The following is a 27,180-nucleotide window of genomic DNA, read 5'->3' as shown; positions in this document are numbered from 1 at the left end:
CGGAAAAGAAGAAGGGAATGATTTACAGGCCTTTTGGACTAAATAAGCGTCTTTTAATAGGGCTGTGACGCTGTTAGGCTGATCCTACGACAAAGTCTTGCTCTGCAAATGCCACGAAGGAAGCGGGGTTAATAGAAGCTTTCTTTTATTGCCGCCCGCAATGAATCCTTCGTTTCGGATCGTTCACGTACCGATGTCATGCTCAAAAACCTTTCGATGAAACTTGTAACGATTTTAAATGGTGATTTCTGATGTATCACTTAGATTCGAGTTTATTTGAGTCAGGCATGTGTCACCTATTGTCTCGAACCAGTGAAGCCTCACTTGACAAGAGCATAGAGGCGATGTACGCCGTAGAGAGGGTTTCGAAGAAGCACAAGCATGCCTGTTCCTGGTGTTAGAGCAGAGCTCTCGACTGAAAATTATCTAAGCAGAACTACGCCGGATCTCACAGCGCCTTGCGAAGTCCCTCATGCTTTACTACCCATCCGTCATCTTGAGGAAACCCAGGCGTATCGCGTTTCGACCCATCCCATCCTTCAGCCATGTAGGCCACTGTGGACAGTGTCAGTGAGTGTCAATTCGTTCCTCGAGAACCATGTAAGCTTACCGGCTAACAAGAACCCAGCATTGCCAGGCATAAATGGAGGTGGTGTGTTTCCGTCACCACCACGAATGGCAAATCCTACAGCGAGATAACTCAGTCTCATCCTGCCTGTTTCGTAAAACGACCGATCTTACTTACCTGCGTCATCAAACTTCCAATAATCATATGCTGTCAAGTGATATATTGCGCGCTCAGGGTTCCCAATTCGAGCCGAGTTGATCGCTAGTACAGGCCGCCCCCATCCTCGGATGTTTTGGTCAGTCCAGACTTCCCAGACCTTATCCGCCGTTCGTCGGGCTACCTCTTTGTCCACTGCCGGTGTGTCGGGTAAAATACCTTGTAGCATGATCAAACTTCTCGGGTCTCGGTTGAGTGCCGGATCGTTCCACCAGGTCGAGTTGAGACCGTCATAGACTGTGTACAGTCCGCCGATCTGAGGTGGCTTAGCCAGGCTCTTTGCAGCAGTCGCCCAGTGCTTAGGTACAGGGAAGCCGAGTTTCTTCTTCCACTCGCAGGCGACGTCGAGGCCGTATCTCCAGTACGCGACTTCGTAGGCAAGATTGAGCGTGTTTTCTGGGGGAGTGTTTTCAGTGACACCGATCGCACTACAACTTTATCAGAACGGCATTCATGCTTTTGCTCAGGTTGCTGATTAACTTACGGTGGACCCAGATCATATCTGCCAGACGACTGGTTGAACCATGCATAGGATGCCATATAATCCGCAGTTGCCTCCAAGATCGGATCCCAGCGCTTCAACGTCTTCTTCGTGGGCTTACTCTTGAAAGCAAGCATAGCCATGTACATTGGGTGCGGCTGCTGCCACATCAGATATGCGTTGATTCCGCCAGGTGAACTTCGACCGGTAATGGTTTCGGTCATCTTTGGCCAGCGCGCTCCCTCCCATCCCATTTTCTTCGCCCTGGCGAGTGATGTAGGCAGAAGCTTCTCGTAAAGCGCAGGGAAGATATTGTGGAAGTATCGATCTCGGCCCCATGAGATCCAGTGGGCGCTGTGCCATACAACCATCTCCATGTGAAACTTGCCTGTCTTGGTCAGCAAATTACTATGGAAATATGTCAAGCGTTACCTACCATACCAACCGTTGTTCATCAGGCCGCTCTCTTGTGGAGACTCACCATCGGCAGCACTGTTAACTCTGACATGGTATTGGGAGGTAACGATTCGACGTTGTAGCTCAGTAGCGTTGGGGTTCGTAGACTCGGTCAAATCCACAAAACCCCCTTGTCTCCAGTAGTCTTGCCATCCAGCTCTATTACGCCTATCAATAGTAGATGGCAGGTCAGGTACTCTCTTATCTGGAGAGAAGTGCGCCACGAAAGCAATGGTCTTCCCATGCCTTGATGAAAGGACATGTCGATGAGCTGTGGGTTTGGTAGAGCCCTGCAACTCGAGGCGCTTCAATTCCAATGAATGCTCCTTGGGCCAACGAAGGTTCACGTAGTACTTGGTACCCAAGTCGTGATAGATGTGCGCTGTATTATGTTTCAGGTTCGTTGAGAGCTTTGTTGAATGATTCGTAGGGAAGTCATAGACACCAACAAAGACTTCGTTCTTGTACTTTGTTGTATGGATTGGAGGGTATGGAAAGTCGAGCTCGACCTCGAGCTTTCCCGACTCGATCAATTCTGAGTCAATGGTGAAAACAACTGCATCTGACTCAAAGTCTCCTTGGGTCACAACCTTGACCTTAGCATCATCGATCGTGAAAGTTGATGTGATGGCTCCATGCCAGAGGTCTAGCTCCTGGTGGGTATTGGATATGCTACTTGATGACAGCGTATCATCTTTGAATCGCAGTCCAATACGTCCAAGATTGATACGATTGGGGTTTCCAATGAGCCATTGAGAAACATCAGGAAGATTTGGGTTGGGTAGATCATAAGAAACGTTTCTACCATGCGTCTCTTTAGGCACGCCGGTGTATGCGTCTACTGGCCTACAAGTGGTCAGTTTCCGAAGCAGTTCCCGTCCAAGGCGGGCTCAACTTACTCTCCAGCTGGTTCAGTGTCATTATGCCATGCCCAGCGTGACATTGTGTTGAAAGGGAGGTATGTTTGCATTCCAGTCGTATCAACATTGAATGCAAAGTTACCGTTTCCAACTTGAAAAGGCGTCGTTTCATTGGTGATCAGCCCTTTGCGGATGATGTTGTTCTCTGTCACGATTCGTTTTCTTTGAAGTCAGTGGGATTGAAGCATTCCCCAGAGATGACGTTACCTGTCTATAGCCGCCAACGTGAGGATCGGCAACAGAAGCCAACATAATAATTTTGAAGTCGTCATAATGGCTGTCTAGTCTCATGGAAAAGGAATGCAGCGTGCGGGATCTCAATTTGATTCCGTCTCCCTGGCATAGGTTTGCTTCTTACCAACAGCCGGAGGCTTCTCACCAACAGCAGGAGGCTTCTTATGAACAGCGGGGTCCTTCATTTAAACAGCGGGGGGTTTCTGACGAACAGTGGGAAACTCTGGTATAAAGACCCCCCAAAGTCCGGGGTAAACGGGACCGATGCTACTTGTCGGGCTTTATTACCCCGAGCATCCCCAGCCCATTTGATGGGTGACACGGGGAACTTTCTTAGGCGAATAGATTGATACATCCAAAATAAGTAAAAGTCTGTTTTTAAAATTTTGGCATAACTTCCCCTTGTTTTTTTAACAAAAGTCTCGTAAATTCCGACGTAAATACCTCCTACATCTTCACAAAAGAACCTGCCCCCAATTCCCCTTCCCTCATCCTCCAAGATGCCCCTCTGTTCTTTTCTCCGATTCGTCAACTTCCGACACAACATCAAACACTTGAGCAGGTGGCCAGCCCAACCAAGGCTCAACGAGGTCAAAAGGAGAATCCGAGAAGAAAACAGAAAGGCAAATGTACATGAATTCGGTTTCCCCCATATCTTATCCGCGGCACAGCAATGACGTCTCCAGCCTCGGTGGCCAGCCCATGTGGGACATCACACCGGTCATGAACAAGACATGTGAGGAATACAGGACCCCCAACTCTCCAGTTTATCCTGCAGTCTCTCACCTCTCAACCTAGAAGCATGGGTCATCTCGTCGGGGATGGCGCGCAATGCAGCAGGGAGTTGATGAGAGATTGGCAGGATCATGCCAGACACCGGGACGGCTTCCACGATCCTCGTCTCGACTTGGCGCTTGCAAAAGGCACTTGAGCACTCATGGCAACGCGGGTGGCCAGCCCGGGTCATGATGCCAAGGACTGATGCGAGGTCAAGGAGTCGGGATGTGGTTGCCGTTGACCGTGTTTGTGTGTTTTTTCTTTTTTTATGTTTTTTTTGGAATGCAGACTTATTCGCGCTGCCAGTATCCCTTCTGAAGCAAACTGCTTGATGGGACTTTATCATCGTGGTTGAACAGACATACTGATAGTACCCCCTTTAATACTGCTAATATCTTATATGCTCAACTCTTGTAAGACTCAGTATCTATGAAATTTCATCGTTTCATCAAGCCTTTTAGATCATCCCAGATAGCTCCATCTTGGACTTCTTCATACCAACCCTAACAACTTCGAACACCAATTGAGCAATCCCATTAGCAAGCGTCGGACATTCTCTTGGACTGTCTCATTTCTTTCTATGCCTTCTCTTTGACAGGTGCATATCTCTCCTCACAATTCAAGATGCCGCTTCATTATTGTGGCTCAACCGCAATGCATTGTTTCTTTGTCCTTCTCAACCCAACCGTACACCGCCTTGGGCCATGTCTCTCGCGCTCTCGGCGTCTCTCTCTTTTCAATCCCTTCAACTCTCCAGAACGCTCCTTGCACATCGTAGGATAAACGTCCACACAAGTTATTTTTCTAATATTTAGACGGCCACCCTTAGTTTCGAAAAGAAAATGTGTAAGATCACAGGATTAAGTCACTTCAAAATCCTATCTCGCTTTTCAATATGACTGATTCCTTGCTAGTCCAGTGATGCCCAGAGAAAATATAACGGGGTCTTCTTGGAAGACCTCGTTAAACATTCCAACCATAGGGTTTACTGGTTACCTATGGACAGAGTGAAGATGGCGAAGTGGCTTGCTCATGGCCGCCACAGCCAATCAACCCTCAACACCGACGAGGCTTCCTTGAGCCGCCTTGTTAGCTCTATAGGCATAGTCCGTGACCAACTGTCCCGGGCACCTTGTATCGTCCTCAAGCGTAAGCTCCTAAGCAGTTTGACGAATACCCCCAACGGGCTGGTGAAAAGTGGCAGGGCCACTGAGTTCTGGAACAGCGAAACCGGTCGCAAGGAGCTTTTCTGGTCGAACGAGCTGGTCAGAGACTTCCTGGAAGGTAGTGGTGCTGTGGGTGCAGAGTCAGTCAACGATGTCAGTGGACAAGACAATGCTGTACGCGATGTCAAGCTATCGCAAGAGGGCAATAGTGAAGTCATTGTCATCGATGCTGATGACGATGACGATGATCAAGACTTCATGGACTGGGAGGGTAACGATGCGCCGGGGCAGTCACCAGCGCCATGCAGGGAGTAGGTATGAGAGTCACTAACAGACACTTGCACTATTGCTAACTATTGAACAAGCCCCAAGTTCAAGGTTAAAGCCAGGACCAGTTGGACGATGCGATGAAGCGAAGTCTCTTAGAGCAGCGACGGCACCAACAGCAGCAAACGCCCCCAACAGTTCAATCATCATTCCCTCGCACCTCCCTTTTCCAACACTCCACAGAGTGCCATCCCAGCTGATGACAGCATGTTGCTAGATCCGATGATCCCACTAGGTTTGTAACCGACCTGTTCTCCAGCATTTCTCCCTCTAATGGTTTACAGAAGTCCAAGCCTTCCGAAACGAGACGCAGAAAATCGCGACCAAGCTCGCCAGCGACCGTCGGGACTTCCAGGCTCAGGTCTCGGTCGCAGGACATTAGGTATAACAGCAGTTTGCTAGGCTCCGCGCCGAGATGGAGCGGCTAGCTGTTGACCGACGAGTTGAGGAAGAGCGACGTACTGCGGAGGCTCTGTTGGCATTTGAAGCTCAAGTCGCTGCTGAAGAGCGGCAGGGTCTTGAAAAGTCCATGTTCTCTCCAACAAGATCCGTAAATACCGAGCCGTACCAGCTGCGCTTGGAAGCGTTATTGGATACAAGTTCTTCCACTGTGCCCGATGATGACTCCGAAATAGATGGTCAGTTTGAAGAGAGAGATGCGATTGAACATGGCGAGGATTCTCGTCGTGATCACAACTCTCGCACATATCTATGGAAACTGGGCTCGGAAAATGAATCACTCGTGTAACTTCAACGTCCAATTCGTCTCGATGAGGGTGTCGCGGAAGTGGAGAGCCATGATCCAGGCTGTGAGAAACATCGCGCTAGGAGAGCCTGTTACGGTTGATTATGGTGCTGAGTACTGGGAGGGGACGGCAATCAGTTGTATGTGCGGGAGTGCTAGGTGTATTTATGGGAATAAAAAAGAGGATATCTAGGTTGTTTCATTGTGCTGGGAAAATAATCAATATGGTTAGCTACAGACTGGGTAAGATTAGGATAGCTGGAGGGCCGGTAGATAAGTTTTGTATTTAAACACAAGGTCCGCAGGATACACTGGGCCTTGACCTTGCCAACTCATTCGGTGCCAAACTTGACGGCCTATGGAACTGGCAAAGGCCTCTACGAAGATTCCATCAGTACCAAGTAGACAAGGCGTTAGCAGACTCCATTATACCACATCATTTCCAACGCGGCACGCCTTGTGCGGCCTAATTCTTACATAAATCCTCCAATCATGTTCTCATAGCACATGACGAGATCACCATGTTAAGCAAGCGGCCAATTTGACGTACCTTTCCTGCCGCAAGCAATGACTATTTCCCCATCAACAAACTCTGGGGATCTGGCGTGAATTCAAGAGGAACATGGCTGGTAGGGCCTAGGCTAGTAGCGAGATTTTAGAGTGATGTTTTTAAAACCGTCCGTGTAATAGGTATCATGGAACTTTCGGTATCCACTTTCGGACCTCCAGATTGGAGGTCCGAAAGTGGGGCCGTACCGGCCGACAATCTCTGGACTTGAAGGCCATGTATACCAGCCGGTAATGATACCCCCGCTACCTAGCAAATTAAAGAAATACACACAAGATTTAAACACCTCATATCCGACAAGTAAGGGCGGTGATGGCGCCTGATAGATATTTGGAAAAACAATTGTGTTCTGTTTATACTGATCTTTCAACATGGACGGGATAATAAGTAGTTCAAAGCAGAGATATGCAGCAAACGGGTTTCTTGATTCTTACATACTAGCCACCATGCGTTCCCGGTCTATGCTTGTCTTATTGGCTTATTGGCTGGCAAACGTGTGTTGGGGTGACTTACAGTGCGAACTTCTGTCTACTGGCCACCTGGCGCAGGGACCCCGCCATGCAAACACTGTAAACAACCTAAAAGCATTAGATGGAATATCAACCCTAAGCATCCCCGATTATGGAGCGGTGTATGGTTTCAGAATCTCTCGTCTACTTCGGATTATACAGGGAAAATACATCTTAATTATTACAGATTCTACAGAGGCATAGGCTTCCCAACAGAGAGCGCAGTGTTGGTACCTCAACATCAAAACAATGACGAGATGGGAATTCATGTTAGCCAGTAATAGCAGAGAGTGAGGTTTTCGCCAAGTGCACTTGCAAATTCCCGTGAATAGGTCATGGCCAGGAAAGATCATATGTGTCCAACTTTGCATTTTCCTCACAATTGTCGAATCAGGTTTCAAGCTTCACGTATAACTCATTATACAATCAGTAACTTCTGCAATGTCTGCCAATCTTGCACTGAACTAAACCTTCCCAGTGATAATAGCTGCTGCCTGCTCTGAAAGCGCATAGAGGGGGGCTTGAAGATGTGCGCTCAGTGGCACAGGGATCACTGATGCGTCAACAACCCGAAGTCCTTCAACGCCTGTGACGCGAAACTCTGTATCAACCACTTTCCCTATAGAGCAAGTACCTGAAGGATGCCACGAGGTGCCGCCAGTCATAGCTATCCTCTGATCCAACTTTTCATCACTATCATCCGGTGCAAGAGCTTCCACAGGGAGTCCTTCGGGAATAGATTCTCCGATAATCTGATCACTGAATTTGGAATCTAGCATGAATCTCGTCAACTGGCGCAATCCTTCACGAAAGACATACTTGTCTACCTCAGTGGAGAGATAGTTGAGATTCACTGCCTGCAGTTAGTGATACGAACATGGAAAACATCACAAGATCGAGACAATTGCTCACCCTTTGGATGGTCATCAGGCTTCCCAGACTTCAATGACACAGAGCCTGTCGAGGTAGGCAGAAAGCTCACCAACGCACTAGTAATATGCTTTGCATCCATGGGGACGCCAGGAAACGGAAGCTTGGCAAACAGGACGATGTTTTCAATAAATGTTCTATCTTTCGCGAGAAGAACATGCTTGGAATCATTCGGCTTTGCCCCTTCATCTCTCTCAATAGCTTTAACGAGTCCCTCTTTGGGAACACCGGTGTTGACGATCCAGTCAAAAGGTACACCTTGCGAGTATTCGGGTTGTTGAAAAAGAGGATTGGCGGACCCAATAGTATGTCCAGCAGAAGGGTCACGTAGCCGCCAGTGCTGGAAGAATATCATATGATCGGATAGGTTCTTACCAACCTCTGGAAGATCGACAAGCGGCTGAATGCCAAACTTTTCAAGATGGGTACTCGGGCCGATACCAGAGAGCTGAAGGAGCTGGGGAGAGCGGAATGCACCAGCGGAGACTATTATGTTGTGGCCATTGACAACGCTACTGTCGGCCAGCTCAACACCAGTGGCTTTGAGATTCCCATGTATTTTCTGAATGATGACCCGGTTCACGAAAGTCTCGAGACGAACTTCGATTCCATCCAATGAATACTGATTGGCAGACCACTCGCGTTTGCCATCAGATCTTGCTTCGCAGATGTAAGCACGCCCAAGGTTGTCCCCGGTGTTCTGATCGCCGTCTGGCAAGGTTGAAACGCCAAGCTCTTCCCATCCAGCAGCGGCTTGCTCAGCAAGAGGGAACACGCGATTGGATGCCTTGGAGCAAGTTACACGGATAGGCCCGTCCTTGCCGTGCTGTTCTGGGTTCTTGTCATCGAACCAGAGCTCTGATTTCTTGAACCATGGTAATTGGCCCTTGTAGCTGTAGCGCTCGTCGCCAACGAGAGCTGCCCACTCGTCGTAGTCTGCCGCAGCACCACGAGTCCAGCCACCTGCACAATATAACCGTTACTCAACGAGTTCACCTGCTATTCAAGAATCATTTACTCACCTGAGTTGATAGCGGAGCTGCCGCCCAAGCCCTTTCCGGCGTTGAGAGTGATGCGTCGACCCATGAGTGCTTCAACGGGTTCTGACTGATACTGCCAGTCCAGTTCACTGCCCAAGTTCAAAACCTGCATATTATGCACATCCGAGCGCTCACGCGTTTCTTTTCCAGCTTCAATGAGGAGTATCTTGACTGCGTCATCGTACTGGCGAATACGGCTGGAGAGGACGCAGCCTGCAAGGCCACCTCCAACAACAATGTAGTCGTAAGTTGGTGAAGCCATTGTGAGTTGGATGTCGTTGGAAGAATCGATTTTTTGATAAGGAAAGTCGAGTGGAAATAAAGAGCTTAATGGTGCGCAATGAAATAAGAACTATTCGCGCAAGTGGCGGAGCAGGAACAGCTGACGTGAGATTGAGATTTATCGAATTGGCATGCTATGCAGCTATGAACCGCATCTAATTACGGTATCTAGTAATTGACCGATGTAAAGATTAGGGTGCATCACTAGTTCCACAAATGAAATAGTAATGTCGATTCTCACAAGGATGAGAAGGCCAAAAACGCCGTTTGCGCTTTCAACAATAGCTTCAAATGTCCATGAAGAATTGCAGGCAATGCCTATATCAGACCGGCCCGTTTTCTGCATTTTGCTTTACAGGTCGCTTTGCTGCGTATGACATTCTTTGCATGGAAGTACGGACATGGACAGAATCGCAACTGGCTGTCGTCGCCAGTCGAATGATCTTATAGACAGAGCAGCGGATGGAAAATTACTATGCATGAGAGATTAAATTTTGATGGACATGCCTCTCTTCAACGAGGGATCTAAGTTTTCGGACCAGCATAATGTATGTAGCGTCCTTCGTTTCGAGTCTCTTCGTAAGGCTCAGAGACCACGGCAGCATCAAGTTTTCAAGGACTGTGCAGAACATCACATTATGCTCGGTATCTTCTATTAGAAAACTCAGTCACCATAAGCGTTCTTGCAGTTCTTGTTACAATCAAGGTTCAAGTATTCAAGGCTCGACTAATCTTCAGACGATGATATGACCTTGAGAGGAAAGTCTTATCATTAATCCTCTAGACCGGTAGTCACAACCGAAACAGACATGGCTACGTCAGAGATAATAACGATCCTTCTTCTCTCGTTGAAGTCGGTAGTCGATTGGTGCGAAAATAGACTCAGGCTCCCGAGTTGCCGTATACTTGGACCAGCAGCACTCAACACTACACAGGATATGTATAGTCGGACAAGGAGAGCTTTTTTGTTGTGCATGATATGATAAGGTCATCAAACTCGGACTTCTCTCAGTCTTCGGTCTTTGAAAAAGGCCGTTGTTGCGCGAGGTCAAATATGATAAGAGCGGTGCGGCACTCGGCCGGCAATCTTCCCTGGACTGATGAATCATTTTTCGGAAGTCGCTCTTTATAATGCCACGCGATACGGTCTGCTTGACTCGAGGGTTGCTGGCAAAGTGGAGTCATCCTTAACCGTATCTGCATAACACTGTCGATCATTACATAACTGCCTGGAGGTTCGCACTTGAAAGTTCCGAATATTCACAGCAAGCAATGGCGCTGTGGCGGGCGTTTGGAGATCAGAAGGACTGTCTTGCACTTTGCCTTGCCCCTGACGATCTGGCGTGCAGGACGGCATAAAGAAGGGGACCAGTGACCATATCAGGCCTGCAGTTGCTCGTGTCACGGAACACAAACGACTGAGTTTCGCGTATCTTCTCTTTTTACTAGACTACGACGAAGATCTTGACAGGGAAACAAATCCTCCGCTTACACATTCGGATCGGACATTTTGGAATTGCCGTAGAAGCGTCTCGCATGAATGTCTCAAGTGATCAACCAATGCCGGTTTCAAGTCTGAACCCACTTAGCACCACCTCGTATGCATGGCGACGGCCCGGAGCGACGAGCCAAGCGACCGACAACCGAAAACACCCTTGTATGTATCTGTGACATCAGGAAGTAGGCGACCTTGCCAGTTCAACTTACTATAAGTACTTCGTCAATCGTTCCATCAACTCAGTTTAAATCCTTCGCTCAGGTTCTCATACTCTTAAATCAGCATCAAATACGTCTCATCTTCTAAGCTTCAGCTGACTCGATTTAATTTACCTCTTTAAGAATTCCTCAAGTAACATCACGGAAGATGGCTAAAGGCGCAAACTCTCCTCAACGCCCTCGATACTGGCTTCTTACGTCTCCTCGTACTGCCTCCAACCTGTTGGTCAAGATGCTCAACCTCGACGACCAGAACGTACGTCCTGCCAGCCACGGAGGATACTTCTTCCTTCCATCTTTGCCCAAGCACTTCTTGGTAGCTGAGAAGCCTATGGACACATGGACGGAGGAAGAGAGTGCGACAGTGAACAAGGTAATCCAGGAATGCTCAGAAAGATTCCAAGATTATATCGCTGCGGCCGAGAAGGAAGGTCAGGTTATTTATGTAAAGGAACACTCTATCATGTTGAACCATCCTCGTTGCGAGGATAGTTATGTCAATGGCTCAACGGGATCTCAGAAAGAGGCGGTGCCACTTCCCATGATGGGCATCACTCAACCGACTCGGTCACCACTCAATCTCACACTGTTTCCAGATGAGTTTCTCAAGACGTGGAATCCGACTTTTCTCATCCGCCACCCTGCTCTGATGATACCATCTTTGTACCGCACATGTTTCGGCAAGATGGAATGGGAGGGTTTCAAGCGCCCAAGAAAGGAGCCCATGACAGCAGAAGTCACTATGAAGTGGCACAGAACATTGTACGACTTCTTCTCTGAGCACTTTGCGAACGACAGTATTTGGCCTATCGTCATTGATGCCGACGATGTTATGACATGCCCTCAACTGGTAGGAAAGTATGCACAGTTGACAGGTCTTGACGAGAGCAAAGTCCGCTACTCATGGGATAAGGCAGGAGAGGAAGAACTGAACAAGCTGAGCCACGTGGAGCAGAGGATGCTTAGCTCTATCAACGCTAGTACAACGATTGACCAGAGTAAAGTAGCTGGGAAAGTTGATATTGATCAGGAGGTAGTCAAGTGGAAGGCCGAGTTTGGCGAAGAAGGGGCGCAAAAGCTTGAGCGATGGGTGAGAGACGCTATGCCAGACTATAAGTTTCTGCATTCCAGGAGACTCAGGTTGGAGCAAGAGTAGTAGGGCACATGACTAAGGGTCCAAATGTACCGGTAGTGGAAGATATATCATAAGGTTATCGAACTCAACATCAGGTCTACAGAGTCGCACAAGGTAATCAATTCAGTAAGATGTTTCTAAGCTCGAGTTTACTGAACTTTGCGATATTCCACTACGCCACATTTGAGGAAGTGGCTATAAGTCTTCAAGGGAAGGATCCCAAGCATACTGGATGCAACAGCTCTTCTCTAAGATTCAAACGCCTGCTATCTTTCAGGTCATTATCAGGGGCCGATACTAGGACGTTCTACACGGCGCAATACATAATCAAGCTGCAATCCATGGTCCATCCTACATGGAACTCCATATACATGAGAATCATGCGAACAAGAGATCTTAATCACGAGTTGGCAATCACATTATTGCTGTCTAGATATTTTTCTCTGAGATTACCATGATCAATCATCAAACATTGATCTGATACTACAGACCTCGTCACGTTGAAAAACTCATCAGAAGCAAGACCGACGCCTCACATCACCTTTGAAGTTTCTTAAGTCGTGGTAGAAGACCAAGATCAAGCGAGGCAACCTACCCGAGACACTTCCATGTAGCGTCGGAAGTGGTAGGATAGCTTGGAGAGGCGTCTTTTCAACTCTTGAGGGCGACAACTGTAAAGCTTGGGGACTGGGGGGATGACAGTTGCTTCTAACCCGTTTTCGGCACCAACTCGCGAGAGCCCGAAGACGGAAATGGAACTGAGGCGGGGATAGATTGGCTAGCCTGGCCCAAATGCTGTCGACATGTCTCGGCTATTCCATATTGCCGACTGGCCCAGTCGGGCTGGGCCGACACTTGGACCTGGTGGGGGCTGTCTCTGTAATCATTTGGTCTCTTGCGGTGGAAGCCTTCGAGAGCAAGAGTCTGTAGTGGCTTGGGACGGTGAGAGCAAAGGATCTACAAATGACATAAAGGTGCCATCGACAAACACAGTGGTGGCAAGATATGAGGTTAATGAAGCTGAAATCCGGGCATTTCGGGAACATGGTAGGACATGATGATGATATAGTTGGGGGTAGATCAGCCATCCAACTACGCAATACCAGTAGAGATTCCCAGTCCATCGTCGATGATTCTACTCAAAACCCAATCGAGGCCCTGTTTGCCCTAGCTATGGAATGAGGGGTCCTGAGATTGAGGGTTCAGTATTTGAGAAACAGGTCCGGAAAGCGAAAGGGACTAAGTAAACTTGTCCCTGAAAAGGCACTGAGGAATTCCGCCCCGAGTCTAATTACGTTGATCGGTTATCGATTCAGGGACCATCAAAGTATAGAGAGTGCTAATTACCCGAAACTCTAAATATATGACATCTGGACCTTGCATATTCGTCGATAAGGTTCAGGCCAGTGGCGGGGTGGCTGCCGACGGGGAATGAGAGCAAGCCACAATGTGGTGCCTGAACGTGGAAAGATTGACACTACGTCAGGTATCGTCAAGTCTGGACTCGAAGGCAAAGATTGATGGTTATGGATGCAAGGTATGATGATAACAGTATATAACTCCCTCCCCGTTCCCTGGGAATGCACTCTCTCAGTCACTCACTCACACTCAAAAGCTCTTTGACATTTATCTCAAACAACAATCTTTGTCTTATAACCACTCCTTGAACAACTCAACTTATTCACTTACAAAGTAAACAACACTTACTCTCCGAGATGAAGGTCACTCTTCAGCTCATCACTGCCTCCCTTGCAGTCTCTGTCGCAGCCCACCCCCAAAACGGACCCGGTGGTAGAAAGCCCAGCAGCAGCACCACCACTGCTGCTGCTGCATCTTCGACAACTGCGGCTCCCGGCCGAGGAGCCATGTCTTCTCTGCCCTTCCTGCCAACCTGGCTCTTCAGGGACTCCAACGCCAACAAGTGCATCAGCACTTACAACAACTGCTTGATCACCAACTCGTCCAACCAATCAGCATGCGCTTCCAACTACGCAGCATGCATTAAGGGCGGACCTTCTACTACCGGCTCTGCCACATCAGCTCAGACAGCTACTACAACTGTTTCAAGTGCCGGCGGTCCTCCTACTCGCACCTTTTCTCGACCCTCCGTCTCTGGTCTTGCTCAGTGGTGGAGAAACGAGCAGAGCATCCGACGATGCAACTACGCCTACTACGTATGCCGCAGAAAGTCTGGATCCACTCAGACATCTTGTGCTTCTGACAGAACTGCCTGCATAGCTTCCGCCAGCGCCACTGGAAGCGCCACCGCTGCGCCTACCAGTATTCCGACCAGTATCCCAACCAGCGCAGCGACTACCACTGCTACTGGATCAGCAGCTACATCATCGGCCGCTTCTTCTTCGACTACTGTTGTCCCTGCAGGCACTGGTGCTGCTGATGCCGATGCTCCTCTCAACTCTGACGATCCTTCCTTTGACGACGCGAACTACGATGCTGATACTGCTTAAATTTGTCAAAAACGCACGTCAATGTTAAAACACAACACATCAAGCAAAAATTTCATTACTCTCAATTGGATTCCGAATACCTGAGTCTACTGGGAAGACTTCCCGTATTTCCATCACCTGGCATCGCACATTGGTGCTACGACATTCCCTTAGTAATATTGATAGGTAGTTACTACTGTACTTTGATGCAAAGAGCTAGAGTACATCTTAGACAAAGAATCATAAAGTTGTTTGCCAGTAAGATCTTTATCCGATGCTTATGTGATGTGCTATGTCTATTGTTGGCTCGTGGGTTGACAGATGTTACGAGCGATGGGTACAGAAAACATACTCCACGGATGGTTTGACGTCACTGAATGCGGCTCAGATCCGGCCGAGGCTTTGCAGCTTGAGTGATCTGGGCCAGTCGACTTTGTGCGAGTCTCTTGATGCCTCAGAGTCAGACCACCAACCTTTGGCGCGTCATGACAGAAGAGAGCGAGTGTTGGGCAATTGGCTTGCGAAATCCTGCGGTGGGGTCATGGCGGGTGCACCCAGATTGCAAGTCACTGGCAGCCCAGAGACAGAGTCGCACAAGCAGTTCAGGGGTGAGACGTTGGGCACGCGAAAGGAAATTGTTAGTGCAGATGCGTCGAGCGTGTGGCATGCGGAGGGGCTCAACGACGCGTGCTCCCTGCGAAAGACTGAAATTTCGCGCCGTGACTCTATGGCTCTCCGTACAGCTCCTGGATCTGTTAGAGCCCGAGTGCACAACCGCTGGGCTTGCACTTGGAAATTGGAGGGGCTGGTGTCGGTGCAGTGCACAATTCAGAGAACATAACCTCGCACAACTTATTATGCGAGAGCTCGCTTTTTTACAACTGCTCGTTCATTATGACAAGAGCTTATTAATCTTCGTCAGCTTATGCATAGCGCGGTCGGTGCATTGATGATGTCTATCGGTGCAATGTGTCTCCGATTACTGTCAACCAGACATGAGACGCGTTGCTCCAACACAGTCAGTCACCTCAACCAAGTGGTCAATATCTCAAAGCGGAATCTTCAATTATCTCCAGAACGGCGAAACTGCAATTAACCTCATGCCTCAATTCTCCCAATCATACTCCGGAATTGGAAATGCTCTCGCATCGCCAAAGCCACCGCCAATATACCGCTGAGCGAGCTCGACGAGCCCCGTCCACGCGACGAACGCGAAAATATTGTTGCGCAGCCAAATACCCCAAGCCGTCTGCGGCGCTAGAATTGTCGTGATCAGCGGAGGAATCATCTGCATCTTATTGATCAAAGGCCTGATCTGTTGCTCGTAGCCTTGAAGACCAGCTGTGATATCTCCCTTGTGTTTGCTCAGCTCTCCTGCCAGGATGTAGGCGCCTGCAAGAGCGAGGCTCGTCCCACCGCCTGTGAGACCTGCTGCGTATCCTGCATCACCAACCAGGACAAACCGTCCCTTGGACAATGTTGGTGTTTTGACCTGTACAATTTCACTCGCGTAAAAGTCCTCAGAATTCATCATTTCCTTCAACGCGATGCTGCTTTTCCATCCGACATCACTGTAATGCTGCGCAATGTATTTCTTGAGTGCGTCGTTCCCTTTTGCTGAAGCTTCCCGAAACGCGACCGCGCTCTCTGGCTTATCCCTCGGATTCATGCACATGAGCAGAACGCGACTGAAGCCTTCTGGGTCCGAGCCAATACTGATATTGCGTCCTCTTACCGCGTTGAATCCCTGTCCAATTTTGCTACCGTTGAGGACATCCTGGGATATCGAGAAGTAGGCCGACCAGCAGTTGGTTGAGACGATTTGATCACTACCATTACAACCCAGTCCCAATGCACGCGTTCTTGACGTCGCGCCATCGCAAGCGACCACCAAGTCGTACTTCGAAGCTTCCGTACCATTTGTAAACGTGACTGTGATAGGGCCGGCAATCTTTTCACTTTGCTGCATCGACGCTATCTGCTCATCAAATATGTAGTTGATGTTCTTGTTGCCTCTTGTCATATCGAACAGAATCTTAGATAAATCCCCGCGTAAGATCTCGTACTCCGAGACAAGCGATTGTTGGTCCGGATTCCCAGTTGGTCTGATAACTCCGTAAGGCGTACCATCTTCGCGAACGAAGCTGATACCTTCTTCTTGCGTCGACTTAGCTCTCACAGCAGCTTCCAACCCAGCCATCTTTCGCATAACAGACACACCAGCAATGCGAATGTCAACGGCTTGTCCGCCGGTACGCAGAGCTGGAAAGCGTTCAATTACTGTGACCTTCGCACCGGCCTTAGCGAGCCAGTACGCTGTCGCAGGGCCTGCGATTGAGGCTCCCGACACAAGGACTTTGAGACCCGACATTTGGTTGGAGCGGCTGGAAATACGGAATCGTCGGATGGTTCACTTGACTCTGAAATGAAGAATGCATCCCACCCACGTTTTCTTGGCACTTATTTCCAGCTTTAATATTATTTCCCATTGTTGAGATGCATCGCATTCCGGACAATGGAAATGTAGATAGCGGACAACGGACTATATTAATAGTCCATTTTTATACTACTGTAGTCAGCACTACAACCTGGGAGTAGCGACGATGCTGTTGGTTAGGGCAGAATCATTGCGTCATAGAGCTGGCTATGCGGCACTGAACCTCACAACAAAGTCATCTCGATGGTGGGAGTCACAATACTTGCCTCGTAGTAAAATCGCAATGCATAAACGATACTGTGAGCATGTAATCAGCGGAAAGTGGGTTAAACTTGTTAATTGAGTTACTTTAATAATGGTATGGATGGAATTTGTGTGCCTGCAGCGTCCCCCCGGCGTTCGACATGCACGAACTGTTTTGCCAATGGAGCAGGCTTTTCGCTTCGCAATACAAAATACATAAGCTCTAGACCAAAGACAATCTTAATTTTCTTATGCCTTGTGAGATAGCAATTCAAATATGTATATGCTCTTTAACAAAAACTGGGAGCTATCTGCACCTTCGAGTTGTCATCTCGGCGTCTGCTACCCTACAGCCGCTGTGAGCCCTGGCCGGTCTGTAAAATCTCCGTTCGGTGATCTCGGTAGTGGACGGGGAGGCTTGCTCCGCCATTGCCACTGTAAAATACCGACAAATAACACAACACATATTGTAAGCATATAAAGTAAAGGGACAGACTATCTTGAAGTTTCTAAAGAATTACTATTCTGCATAATTTAATCATTGCTGAATTACTAGTGAATTATAAGCTGCTCGATCTTAATCATGACTTCAGCACCGGTTCATTCGGAGATCAAGACACCAACTCCATCCGTATCGATAAGCCCCAACGACTGCCAAGTCCACGGACAATCTGAGACCCCTCATCTCGACAGACTTCTCCAAAACCGCTCCAAAGCCGAACTTCAACGTCTCGCCGACGCCGTTGACAGCCTAACGCACGGCGATCAATGTGCCAAATGCGCGGTTCAAGCCGCAGTCACAATCGTGACCGGCTTTCTTCAAGAATTATACACGGCTAAAAAGACCGGTAAAATCTCTAAGGAGGATAAGAAAGCGCTCAAATCGGAAGTCAAGGGATTGGTGAAAGGGATAAAGGGGGACGTCAAGGCTCGGAAGAAAGAGATCAAGGGCCAGTAAATGTCATCTCTGGCTTCATCGCTGCAGCTCTGATGTAATAACAAGGTTCATGCTAGTTAGGAAAGATTTATGACATATTCCTCGGAGAACTCTCAGGCTGATCTGGAGAGAAGCCCGAGACGAGCCCCATTCCTGATGATGATCGTGCTATAGAAATTTACCTCAATCCACCCCGCACAGAGCATGCCCCTCTATTCTCCAATACCTACTTCCCCCACGGGGTCCGTGGAGACTTCAGAGGCCCAAATCCATCCAAGGAAAATTACCAACACTTTATGTAGGACCAGAGTGACACCACAAAAGCCGAGGCCAGATGCTACGTTGCGCAGGATAGTGGAGAATTACCCCAATGCCCATGGGGATAAGGCCTTCTCCAACCTTCTCCCCGCATGCTCTTCCCATGCGGAGACTAGCTATCAACGGAATGGTTTCTCGTTGCATTCGGCCCGTCATGAATGTCACACGCTTTCGAAGCCGGTGAAGAACCCCAGGAAGCAAGAAAGCTTCTGACGTTAGATCAGGGTACCAAAATGAGCTGGTCTAAAGGCTTGCTAAGATATACTCAACGTACCTAAATCTTTTATCACTGAGAAAAGAGGTCCTAAGTTTTCTTGCCTCTCCTTGAGGAAGTAATCCCCAATCTCTAGTGAAACAATTCGTTGGTCGATCAGAGCCGCAGGACCCGTACACTAGCCGCTACGGGGATCAGCCCGGCTCGTGAATAGCTGGTGACGGAACTTGCCCGTTGCCGTATTGCCGAGTCAACGTTACGCGCACCTATAGCATGCGAAGAATAGTAACGACAGTATCTTACGGACAGCTCCACAACTCCACGTATATGCTTCAGACAAGGTTTGGGCCATAATGCGGAGAGTCGTCCTAAGAGATTATGTATAATTACCTTAACCGTCGCCAGCTTTCTTGGCTTCCGATCACTATCTTGGCAGATGCAATTGCAGGCCAGTTATCAACATGTCTGAACAGGTTCTCAAGCCAAAGGAGGAGCTCGGTCATACCGACTTCGACCATAAGGAAGTCTTGAAGAACAATGATCTTATGCATGATGCCTTCGATGCTGAACAGCGCGAGCATGAGCAGGGCGTTTGGGCTGCCGCGAAGGCCCATCCATGGGCTTGCTTCTGGGCATTCATTATGTGCTTTACCATTGTGAGTAAATCTCAAGAGTCCTCATTTCTAAATGGCTACTGACCTTTGTTCACCCAGGTCATGGAATCGTTCGATATGTTCCTGAACGGAAACTTTGTCGCTCTTCCCGCCTTCCAGAAACACTACGGAGTTCACGTCGAGGGTTCAGGTTGGACCATCCCAACAAGATGGCAGAGTGCTCTCTTCCAAGCAGGACAATGTGGTGCCTTCGTGGGTGTCTTCCTTGCCGGACCTATCACCAACAAGTTCGGTTACCGATGGACAACAATCTTTGCTCTGATGCTCATGAATGCGACCATCTTCATCTCGTTTTTTGTAAGTCATCAACCTGACCCAGTCCCCAGCCGGCGTCTAACCAGATTTGTAGGCCAACTCGTTGGAGCTCCTTGTCGTCGGACAAGCCTTGGAAGGTGTACCATGGGGTTTCTTCATCGCTAACTCCCCTGCCTATGCTTCCGAGATCGTGCCCCTTGCCCTTCGTGGTGCTTGTACAGCAACCCTGCAGATGAGTTGGTCTATTGGATCCACCATCGTGGCTGGCGCTACTTATGCCTACAATAAGAGGAATGATCAGTGGGCTTGGCGTGTACCTCTCGCCTTGCAATGGCTTTTCCCCGTAAGTGATTCTCAAACTTCGTCAATCATCCTCAGTCTCTGATATTCTGCCTGCAGACACCTCTCTTGATTCTCGTGTTCCTCTCCCCCGAGTCTCCATGGTGGCTCATTCGTAAGGGGCGCAAAGAGGAGGCACTACGCTCAATCCAGCGCCTCGGAAGTAATGACAAGGAGGTAGCTCACCAGAAGCTTGCCATGATGGAACGTACTGTTGAGATTGAGGAGCAGGAGGGCGGTAACCCTTCTCTGCTTGACCTTGTCAAGGGTACTGACTTGAGACGAACGATCATTACTTGCTTGATCTACGCGTCGCAGAACTTTGCTGGTAACTTGATCGCTAACCAAGCCACTTTCTTCTTCGAACGTAAGTGTCACTCATGAATGTTCCCGCAAACCGCTTTACTAACTTCAAGTCCAGGAGCTGGAGTCTCAACTGAGCGTGCGTTCCAGCTTAACCTCGTCAACTCGTGTCTCCAGTTCGTTGCCAACATCTTGTCTCTCCCCATCACCAGTTCTTTCGGCCGCCGTACTATTTACCTCTGGGGAACAATCGTCAATGTCGCCTTCTTGTTCATCCTCGGCATCGTCGCCACAATCCACCAGACCACCGCCACCAACTATACACAAGCTGTGCTTGGAATATTGATCTCCTTCGTCTATGCTGGTAGTCTCGGACCTATCTCATACACAATCATCGCCGAGACCTCGTCTATCCGACTTCGTGCTCTGAGCACTGGTGTTGGTCGTGCTGCCTACTACATTGCCGAGATCCCTATGATCTACCTGGCTTCACGACTCCTGAACCCTACCGGATGGAATCTTGGTGGCAAGTGCGGCTATGTCTGGGGAGGCACTGCAGTTGTTTGCTTCGTCTCGGCCTACTTCTTCCTTCCTGAGCTCAAGGATCGATCATACCGGGAGACTGATATCTTGTTCAAGCGCAAGATTCCTGCGAGGAAGTTCAAGTCAACTGTTATCGATGTCAGAGACAACGAGTAAAGACAGAAATAAGGTCCATAGTTTACGATGTTATGCAGCGTATGTCGATGGGTAGCTCAACTTGAAGCACCTATGTCATAGACTTTGTAAATTAGCCGAAAAGAATTTAAACTTCGAAATGATCATGCCTGGCCATTGTCTCTGTATGATGTTACGTTTTCCCAACGATTTCTGGTCTACTATTAAAACAGCCATACTCGCGACAGTAGCAATCTCTTGTCAGAACTCTTATAGACTAGTGATCACATGTCTGGACACCTTCCGTCAACAGCAACTGGTGCTTTCTTGCCAAGTCTTACAATCATATATTCATATTCCATACCCGATGACATAATCGCAAGTCGCGGGTTTAGCTCAGTTGGGAGAGCGTCAGACTGAAGTTAAACTTCATCACCGATATCTGAAGGTCGTGTGTTCGATCCACACAAACCGCATCAACTGATTGATTCCCAGAAATGGGTTTTCACTTTTTGTATATTGACAAAATAACCTAGAATCGTTCTTTTTTCCTCATCACAGCATGCTAGCCACCAACCTCCCCGCCGCGAGTCAGCATTCTTTTTACTTGACAGCACCTGAACTATTCGGGACACCTTGACTTGGATAATGATTCTGAACTCATCTACTGCTAAAAGGGAGGGCTTTCAACACGTCTCCACATATTCAACACATTCAATCGATCTCTATAATAGATACCGTGCTAGGGAACCTGTGTCCATTGGTCTCTATGTTCGAAGTCCAACTTCAAGGAACTGGTGCACAGATCCAGGAACTTCAGATACATACGTGAGAGTGACCCGCTCATCTACCTTTGCAAGCAGATTGGTCCAGTCCTGCAAGTTGCGCTCCCGAGAGTTGAAGAACTGCAACATATGCATGTCTGCAGCATTGAGCATATGGCTCAGCGTTGCGAACGGAAGTGCGGCTGTGTCCGGAGGAGCCACGGCCTCAACAAGAAGGATTCGTGAACCAGACTCAAGGTGTGGTACCAGATGCCTGAGAATGTTTGCCGCATACTTGTCAGGCCAGTCATGGAGAACCATCTTGAGCATATAAACATCGCCTTGGGTGTTTTGGGGCTGCAGGAAATCATGTGGCTCAAACTTGACCCGAGACTTGATCTCGGCAGGTAGTTGCTCATCGAAAGAGGTTTGAAGTTGAGGAAGATCTTGGACAATGAACTTCAAGTTGGGAAACGCCTGAGCAATGGTGATGGAGTCATGACCACTAGAACCACCAATCTGAGGGATGTCAGTATACTTGAGCCAGCGCAGCTCTTTTCAGTGACTTACATCGACCACGGTAGCTTCACCAAGCTTGTTCCAGTCATAAGCCGACTTTAACAAGTCATCAGTCTTGATGACAGAGGCCGATGCTGCTACTTGCATGCACTCGGCGAATTTCGCACTGCGCCAACCTTTCGGCTTGCCTTCAACTTCGCGGTTGACATATTCCCAGAACGTTTCAGGCTTGTCCAATTTGTCAATATACGCCAAAGAAAAGCCGCTCTCAGTTGGTTCCTGACTGGGCTCCTGTTTGCCGCTGCTGAACTTCTTGAGTGACTCTGCAACGTGAAGCGACCCGGGACCGGCTTCCTCTAACAGATGTCGGAGCCAATTCTGATACAGCCGGTTCCGGGCAGGGAGAGCAGATATAGAAGTATGACAAACGCTATCAGGCTTATCGTTGGCACTGGAGAAGATCCGTATTGAGATGGCATACTTGAGGACGCGGCGCACGATACTTTCTGGAAGGTTAACCTGAGCAGTGATTTCAGCATATGTTGCCGACCCCCCGATTGGTACAGCGTTCCAGAAGTTGAATTGATTCAGGATGTTTGTGACAGATGCATCATGGAATGCCTGTATATCAACTATCAGTTCTGCTTTACTTAAGTTGAACATGGCGGACTCCACGAACAAGCAGAGGACCCATGAACCATGAATCAGTCGGCCCAAGAGCAAGGCGGTAGAGGTCTGTGGTGGCATCGAGCAACTGCATTCGAAGACCAATGATCTCAGGATCCTTTGGGTAGTCGGCAAGTCCATCTTGTACAAAGGACGGAGTCGAATATCCGCCTTTCTCAAGCTTCGCTGCCAAAGCTGTTGCTGCTTGTGACGCAGCTTCGGCGAGGCCAGTCAGCGATGGTGTCGTGGTTGTCATGTTGAATTGAGCGAGATGTTGTATTTGGAGTGTAAGTTGCCCTGGATTCTATCACGACTACTCTTTTAGCGAGAATGCATCTTGCTTAAATAGTAAAAGCGGATGAGAAATACTATGCTATACTCCTACGGACTCCATCTCCCAGGAGATCCCAGAGCGTTGCACTGGATCGTAACTGTCAAGCCGACTGATGACTTCGTTGACCCTAAACGGACAAGTGCTGACGCTAGTAGGAAGCTGTCTTTCCATTTTCGAGCTATCAGGACTAAGGTAGTCTCACTGATACTTGAAGAGTCACAGCAGGCTCAGCTTGCAAGGATATGACGCACCGAAGGACATCCGATGTCCGACGGCATTTGCTAACTGGAATGACTAGTGTCAGCAGGCCTCAAGGCATGATGCAGCCTCGTATCTAGTCATTTACAGATGCAATAAAGTTCACCTGGGAATTTGTCTTACCACAATGACTTATCGACATGCATGTGACTTTTGGGAATTTCAATCTGAAGCCGTGGTCAGTTTCATCCTGATCAATCACAGGAGAGTATGAGATGGTGAGAAATTGATGCTTGATGCAACGATGCGTTTACGTATAGAATCCGCCTGGGTTTATTAATTGCCAGTCCCGTCAAATTGAAAGCCGTGCCCGCTATCACGAATTGAGGAAGTTCAAGGGGGCCTGAACTTCACCAGCACTCTAATCCTTTGAAGTACCCTGTTTCTTTTCCGACACGGAGGGACCCTCTTCTTCGAAAGTCTCACGAATCAGGAATTTCTCATCGTTGACATGGTGATGTCGAACCCAAAAGATGATGGTCTGGACGAAGAGAGCAATTCCAGGAGCAGCCCAGGCCCACTGTGAAGACTATGTTAGCGAGTGACCAGAGTAAGGACAGTTATACTTACAATAAGATTGGGATCTTTGATGGAAGGAATCAAGATCTGAGCCAACGCCGAAGACAGAGCCTGCATAGCCAAGTTGATCGCGACAACAGTAGACTTCATACCCTCAGGCGCCCTTGCATATGCCATCTCGTATGCCGTGACTGCGGTAAAGAGCTCACCGATAGCCCCCAGCATAACAGTAGGTAGCTGCCACCAGATAGAAACGGGGGACACACTGTCGCATGTTGAAGCCTGGTATCCGCAAGGTGATGTTTTATAGACCCTCCACTGGATAACTGCACCGACGATGCTTCCGATGATGGCGGAGATGTAACCGACAGTCATACGACTAATGGGGCCAAACTTGATGTGGTGTCTGTTCAAGAGAGGGTAAAGAACAAACGACATGATGGGCGCGAAGACCATCAGTGTGAGTGGATTGAAGTTGTGAATCAGATCGTTGGGTGCACCTTTGGTAGTCATCGACGCTCCTTGGTTAGACAATACGGTACCAACACCGCCGTTATTGAGGTAGAATAATGGCTGATAGAGGAAGATCTGGCACGCGGAGAGGGTTCTGCGAGCATGCTCTACTGCCTGACTATCCCAAGAAACTGTCTTGCCCTTCGCAGCAAGGACCGATGGTTTGACTGACTCGAAGAAGTTCTTGGCCCAGACCCTGCCTTTGTTCTCTTTGATAGCTAGCCCGACAATCTTGAAAAAGTTGTTAAGGTCAGATCCCTGAGGCGGTGCGCGCTTGAGAGTCTTGTATCGCCACATGAGCAGCACTGGCAAGAGGATGTAGATGATGCCTGGGAGCAGAAAAGCAAGCCAAAAGCCGACATACTTCTCGATGTAAGTTGTAGCAATCATGAAGAAAGCACCAACGTTGATGCACATGTAGAAGATCAACATGATCCTCTGAATAGTGGTTTCAGGATCAACGATGACACGTTCACCAGACTTGAGTGTCTTGACATATTCTGTCTGGTCGGTGTATTGGTCGACGATGAGAGGAACGACATTAGGCTTGAATAGACCGGCTCCGATGGCGAGAAGAAAGAAGCTGACCATGAATGGCGCAAGCCCGTTGCCGGCTTTGAGAACAGCGGGAGCTGCGCCTCCAACCATGATAACGTGTGCCACGCCGCCGATGATGACTCCATACATAATTGCTCTGAAACGGCCGGTCTTGGTGTCGCCGAGCCACGCACCGAAGATTGGGATGACATAGGCAAGGAAGTTGAACAGGAGAACCATGGCCGAGGCAAACTGTAAGCCTCGGTTCCTGCCATTGAGCTTGGTCAGTCAATAGTTCAGTCACATATCGAAGCAACTTACAAAGCACCAGCATGGCCGTTGGGGTCGTTCTTAGCAACAGCTCCGGCTCCATTGCCTCCCTTTGGCAGCGGAAACTGGAGGAAATTGTTGAAGACTGTCTTGCAACCATAGAATGAGGCTCGCTCTGCAAGCTCAACGATGCACAGAAGATATGAAACCCATGGTATACGCCCTGCTATTTTCCGTAATTTCTGTTTCTCTTCGGTGGTCGGGGGTAATCGATCCGAGGTGCTATCGGATAGGGACACGGCATTGGCCTCGGGGTCGAGTGCTAGGCTCTTGTCTTGAGCAGCCTCAACTGAGGTTGCTAACAACAACTCATTAGTCGTGCTTCGACTTGGACCGAGGCTACTCACCCATGTTGTAGCTGATGCTGGTCGCTCGAACGAAATAGGTTACCTGGGCTTTGGGATCTTGGCGAATGGATGAGACGCTGAAACGTACGGGCTTGACATCTTGTTTATGATGGTTTTGCAACAACATGTTTCGCCCCTGGAGTGATGTCGCCATCATCTCAATCTTCACATCATCGACAAATTACATAAAAAGAGGACCTCCTGTGGGTTATCTATGTTCCAAGCGACCACTCTTGAATGCATTGGGATCTGTTGGTTTGACATACGGGTTTGGTAAGGAGTAGCCAGCATTGTTGGCCACGATGTCGGAGTCGGGCCGCCCCGATCCCACGTTACAGCCCGGGAAGTGGGTGATGAGTTATTAATGCGCAAACTGTCAATCGCCGAACTACCAGGTAGTTCGTGAGAGGAAGTAAAGAATAGTTCGGGGATTCCGAATAAGGTGCGAAAAAGTTGAACAAGACTGGCGTAAACAACGTTGTGATTCGTCTAGAGAGCCTGCATCTTAGCATCGACGATAGCGATCGTTGCAGTGGAGTAGATTTAACTTTATTCTAGCTCTGTATTTCGCAAATCTTTGCTGTTTTGCTATAGCAATAGCAAGGAGAGCCGGTTTTCCTACCATATCAGTGGGTTCTGCGCGTCTAACACCACTTTGGCGAAATATTGTGTCACCGGCGCACGGCTAGAACGGCATCTCAGATTTTACCATCATCAATTATAGATTCGCATATACGGATATATATTAGGGCTATATGAAAATTGGTTATGCGCCTCATTGAGAGGAGATTCCGTTTTCTTTTGATGGAAAAGTACTTGGAGTTACGAAAGGTCCTCTGAAGAACATGCCGGTGTGTTTGGCCCTGAAAATACCGGAAAACTGTAGTGTATCACAGCGCTGTAGGCCCCACCTGAATAAGCGAAGTAACTGAACGCGACTACCATTACCCAGTTAGGAAATCAACACCATGCCGACGTAGCAAAGGCTGTTCAGTAGCGGAAAGCACAGTATGAAAAATGTCCCTTTACTTGGCACATCAACGTTCAACATGGGCACGGTGTGCAGTCAGCCATCGAACCAGTCTATGTAGCTAGTTGTTGTGTCTGGCAGTCCAGTCGGGGTACTCGTTCTCGCAGGCAGTCAGATAAACAACCTTTTTGAGGGTATCTGAGATTGGTTCTTTCTGCTCGAGGAGAAGTTTGACGAGTCGTTCAAAGTCGACATTAAATTGTGGAATTGTCTCGTAAGAGCTTGTTTTGATCCGGATGAACTGGTAAAGTGTTGTCTGCAGAAGAACTGGGCCCGTGCCAATACAATAGGCCTGGAGAAGGTTGAACATCTCCTGGGGATTCTCAATCCCGACTAGTTGACTAAGTGCTTCTCCAGTGCAGTTACCTCGGATGGAGACGGCAGCTTTTGCCGCCCTGATCTTTTGATCCATAGTCTGCTGTTCCTCGGGAGGGTAATCACCAAAGACAGCATCTTCGAGACCATGAGA

General features: G+C 48.6%; 11 protein-coding genes and 1 non-coding gene across 13 annotated transcripts; 7 read left to right on the top strand and 5 right to left on the bottom strand.

Moving 5' to 3' along the window:
• Nucleotides 1-210: 210 nt before the first annotated feature.
• FOXG_12397 (uncharacterized protein) lies at nt 211-3,058 on the bottom strand. 2 transcript variants are annotated; one of them, XM_018392164.1, is made up of 7 exons: nt 2,849-3,058; nt 2,621-2,803; nt 1,702-2,567; nt 1,269-1,653; nt 746-1,212; nt 611-685; nt 211-555 (listed from the first exon to the last, which is right to left on the bottom strand). In XM_018392164.1, exons 1-7 carry the CDS (start codon nt 2,911-2,913, stop codon nt 449-451), a joined length of 2,148 nt encoding a protein of 715 aa, XP_018250969.1. In that variant the 5' UTR covers nt 2,914-3,058; the 3' UTR covers nt 211-448. The 2 variants fall into 2 exon arrangements, with proteins under 2 accessions (XP_018250969.1, XP_018250970.1); XM_018392165.1 differs by having other exon boundaries at nt 611-1,212.
• Nucleotides 3,059-4,650: 1,592 nt separating this feature from the next.
• On the top strand, nt 4,651-5,539 carry FOXG_12396 (uncharacterized protein; the record flags this gene model as incomplete). Its single annotated transcript, XM_018392163.1, has 4 exons — nt 4,651-5,129; nt 5,184-5,196; nt 5,245-5,380; nt 5,430-5,539. The coding sequence occupies 4 exons, from the start codon at nt 4,651-4,653 to the stop codon at nt 5,525-5,527; spliced, it is 726 nt and encodes a 241-aa protein (XP_018250968.1). The 3' UTR covers nt 5,528-5,539.
• Nucleotides 5,540-5,694: 155 nt separating this feature from the next.
• On the top strand, nt 5,695-6,274 carry FOXG_20733 (uncharacterized protein). Its single transcript, XM_018401038.1, has one exon. The coding sequence runs from the start codon at nt 5,781-5,783 to the stop codon at nt 6,081-6,083; it is 303 nt and encodes a 100-aa protein (XP_018250967.1). The 5' UTR covers nt 5,695-5,780; the 3' UTR covers nt 6,084-6,274.
• Nucleotides 6,275-7,324: 1,050 nt separating this feature from the next.
• Nucleotides 7,325-9,263, bottom strand: FOXG_12395 (uncharacterized protein). Its single transcript, XM_018392162.1, has 3 exons — nt 8,920-9,263; nt 7,880-8,860; nt 7,325-7,820 (listed from the first exon to the last, which is right to left on the bottom strand). Exons 1-3 carry the CDS (start codon nt 9,197-9,199, stop codon nt 7,432-7,434), a joined length of 1,650 nt encoding a protein of 549 aa, XP_018250966.1. The 5' UTR covers nt 9,200-9,263; the 3' UTR covers nt 7,325-7,431.
• Nucleotides 9,264-10,908: 1,645 nt separating this feature from the next.
• Nucleotides 10,909-12,446, top strand: FOXG_12394 (uncharacterized protein). The gene has a single exon (XM_018392161.1). It carries the CDS (start codon nt 11,084-11,086, stop codon nt 12,089-12,091), a length of 1,008 nt encoding a protein of 335 aa, XP_018250965.1. The 5' UTR covers nt 10,909-11,083; the 3' UTR covers nt 12,092-12,446.
• Nucleotides 12,447-13,617: 1,171 nt separating this feature from the next.
• On the top strand, nt 13,618-14,781 carry FOXG_12393 (uncharacterized protein). The gene has a single exon (XM_018392160.1). It carries the CDS (start codon nt 13,786-13,788, stop codon nt 14,536-14,538), a length of 753 nt encoding a protein of 250 aa, XP_018250964.1. The 5' UTR covers nt 13,618-13,785; the 3' UTR covers nt 14,539-14,781.
• A 775-nt stretch (nt 14,782-15,556) lies between these two features.
• Nucleotides 15,557-17,020, bottom strand: FOXG_12392 (uncharacterized protein). Its single transcript, XM_018392159.1, has one exon. The coding sequence runs from the start codon at nt 16,886-16,888 to the stop codon at nt 15,623-15,625; it is 1,266 nt and encodes a 421-aa protein (XP_018250963.1). The 5' UTR covers nt 16,889-17,020; the 3' UTR covers nt 15,557-15,622.
• A 665-nt stretch (nt 17,021-17,685) lies between these two features.
• FOXG_12391 (uncharacterized protein) lies at nt 17,686-18,345 on the top strand. Its single transcript, XM_018392158.1, has one exon. The coding sequence runs from the start codon at nt 17,781-17,783 to the stop codon at nt 18,153-18,155; it is 375 nt and encodes a 124-aa protein (XP_018250962.1). The 5' UTR covers nt 17,686-17,780; the 3' UTR covers nt 18,156-18,345.
• A 782-nt stretch (nt 18,346-19,127) lies between these two features.
• Nucleotides 19,128-21,054, top strand: FOXG_12390 (MFS transporter, SP family, general alpha glucoside:H+ symporter; the record flags this gene model as incomplete). The annotated part of the gene is made up of 5 exons (XM_018392157.1): nt 19,128-19,322; nt 19,380-19,637; nt 19,690-19,938; nt 19,995-20,301; nt 20,356-21,054. The coding sequence occupies 5 exons, from the start codon at nt 19,128-19,130 to the stop codon at nt 20,934-20,936; spliced, it is 1,590 nt and encodes a 529-aa protein (XP_018250961.1). The 3' UTR covers nt 20,937-21,054.
• A 225-nt stretch (nt 21,055-21,279) lies between these two features.
• FOXG_20732 lies at nt 21,280-21,370 on the top strand. Its single transcript has one exon. It is a non-coding gene; the product is annotated as a tRNA-Phe (tRNA).
• Nucleotides 21,371-21,470: 100 nt separating this feature from the next.
• Nucleotides 21,471-23,240, bottom strand: FOXG_12389 (uncharacterized protein). The gene is made up of 3 exons (XM_018392156.1): nt 22,857-23,240; nt 22,229-22,798; nt 21,471-22,177 (listed from the first exon to the last, which is right to left on the bottom strand). The coding sequence occupies exons 1-3, from the start codon at nt 23,097-23,099 to the stop codon at nt 21,662-21,664; spliced, it is 1,329 nt and encodes a 442-aa protein (XP_018250960.1). The 5' UTR covers nt 23,100-23,240; the 3' UTR covers nt 21,471-21,661.
• Nucleotides 23,241-23,613: 373 nt separating this feature from the next.
• On the bottom strand, nt 23,614-25,864 carry FOXG_12388 (uncharacterized protein). The gene is made up of 4 exons (XM_018392155.1): nt 25,682-25,864; nt 25,326-25,632; nt 24,006-25,272; nt 23,614-23,955 (listed from the first exon to the last, which is right to left on the bottom strand). Exons 1-4 carry the CDS (start codon nt 25,836-25,838, stop codon nt 23,797-23,799), a joined length of 1,890 nt encoding a protein of 629 aa, XP_018250959.1. The 5' UTR covers nt 25,839-25,864; the 3' UTR covers nt 23,614-23,796.
• Between the last annotated feature and the right edge of the window lie 1,316 nt (nt 25,865-27,180).

This window comes from Fusarium oxysporum, chromosome 13 (assembly GCF_000149955.1).
Source record: "Fusarium oxysporum f. sp. lycopersici 4287 chromosome 13, whole genome shotgun sequence".
Lineage (NCBI taxonomy): Eukaryota > Fungi > Ascomycota > Sordariomycetes > Hypocreales > Nectriaceae > Fusarium > Fusarium oxysporum.
The sequence above is the reverse complement of the archived record's forward strand: the minus strand, read 5'-3'. Positions and strand labels throughout refer to the sequence as shown.

Bases quoted from the DNA above. Each gene is read 5' to 3' on its own strand.
- FOXG_12392 (XM_018392159.1), bottom strand. From the start codon at position 16,888: ATGTCGGGTCTCAAAGTCCTTGTGTCGGGAGCCTCAATCGCAGGCCCT.
- FOXG_12395 (XM_018392162.1), bottom strand. From the start codon at position 9,199: ATGGCTTCACCAACTTACGACTACATTGTTGTTGGAGGTGGCCTTGCA. The intron at 8,861-8,919 runs GTGAGTAAATGA...TATATTGTGCAG, and splicing joins CAGCTCCGCTATCAACTCAG to GTGGCTGGACTCGTGGTGCT. The intron at 7,821-7,879 runs GTGAGCAATTGT...AACTGCAGGCAG, and splicing joins GCCTGATGACCATCCAAAGG to TGAATCTCAACTATCTCTCC.
- FOXG_12391 (XM_018392158.1), top strand. From the start codon at position 17,781: ATGACTTCAGCACCGGTTCATTCGGAGATCAAGACACCAACTCCATCC.
- FOXG_20733 (XM_018401038.1), top strand. From the start codon at position 5,781: ATGGTCAGTTTGAAGAGAGAGATGCGATTGAACATGGCGAGGATTCTC.
- FOXG_12393 (XM_018392160.1), top strand. From the start codon at position 13,786: ATGAAGGTCACTCTTCAGCTCATCACTGCCTCCCTTGCAGTCTCTGTC.
- FOXG_12394 (XM_018392161.1), top strand. From the start codon at position 11,084: ATGGCTAAAGGCGCAAACTCTCCTCAACGCCCTCGATACTGGCTTCTT.
- FOXG_12397 (XM_018392164.1), bottom strand. From the start codon at position 2,913: ATGACGACTTCAAAATTATTATGTTGGCTTCTGTTGCCGATCCTCACG. The intron at 2,568-2,620 runs GTAAGTTGAGCC...GACCACTTGTAG, and splicing joins GACACTGAACCAGCTGGAGA to GCCAGTAGACGCATACACCG. The intron at 1,654-1,701 runs GTAGGTAACGCT...TGACCAAGACAG, and splicing joins GATGAACAACGGTTGGTATG to GCAAGTTTCACATGGAGATG.
- FOXG_12389 (XM_018392156.1), bottom strand. From the start codon at position 23,099: ATGACAACCACGACACCATCGCTGACTGGCCTCGCCGAAGCTGCGTCA. The intron at 22,799-22,856 runs GTTCGTGGAGTC...GTTGATATACAG, and splicing joins GGTTCATGGGTCCTCTGCTT to GCATTCCATGATGCATCTGT. The intron at 22,178-22,228 runs GTAAGTCACTGA...GACATCCCTCAG, and splicing joins GTGAAGCTACCGTGGTCGAT to ATTGGTGGTTCTAGTGGTCA.
- FOXG_12388 (XM_018392155.1), bottom strand. From the start codon at position 25,838: ATGATGGCGACATCACTCCAGGGGCGAAACATGTTGTTGCAAAACCAT. The intron at 25,633-25,681 runs GTGAGTAGCCTC...AGTTGTTGTTAG, and splicing joins CAGCATCAGCTACAACATGG to CAACCTCAGTTGAGGCTGCT. The intron at 25,273-25,325 runs GTAAGTTGCTTC...GCTCAATGGCAG, and splicing joins AACGGCCATGCTGGTGCTTT to GAACCGAGGCTTACAGTTTG.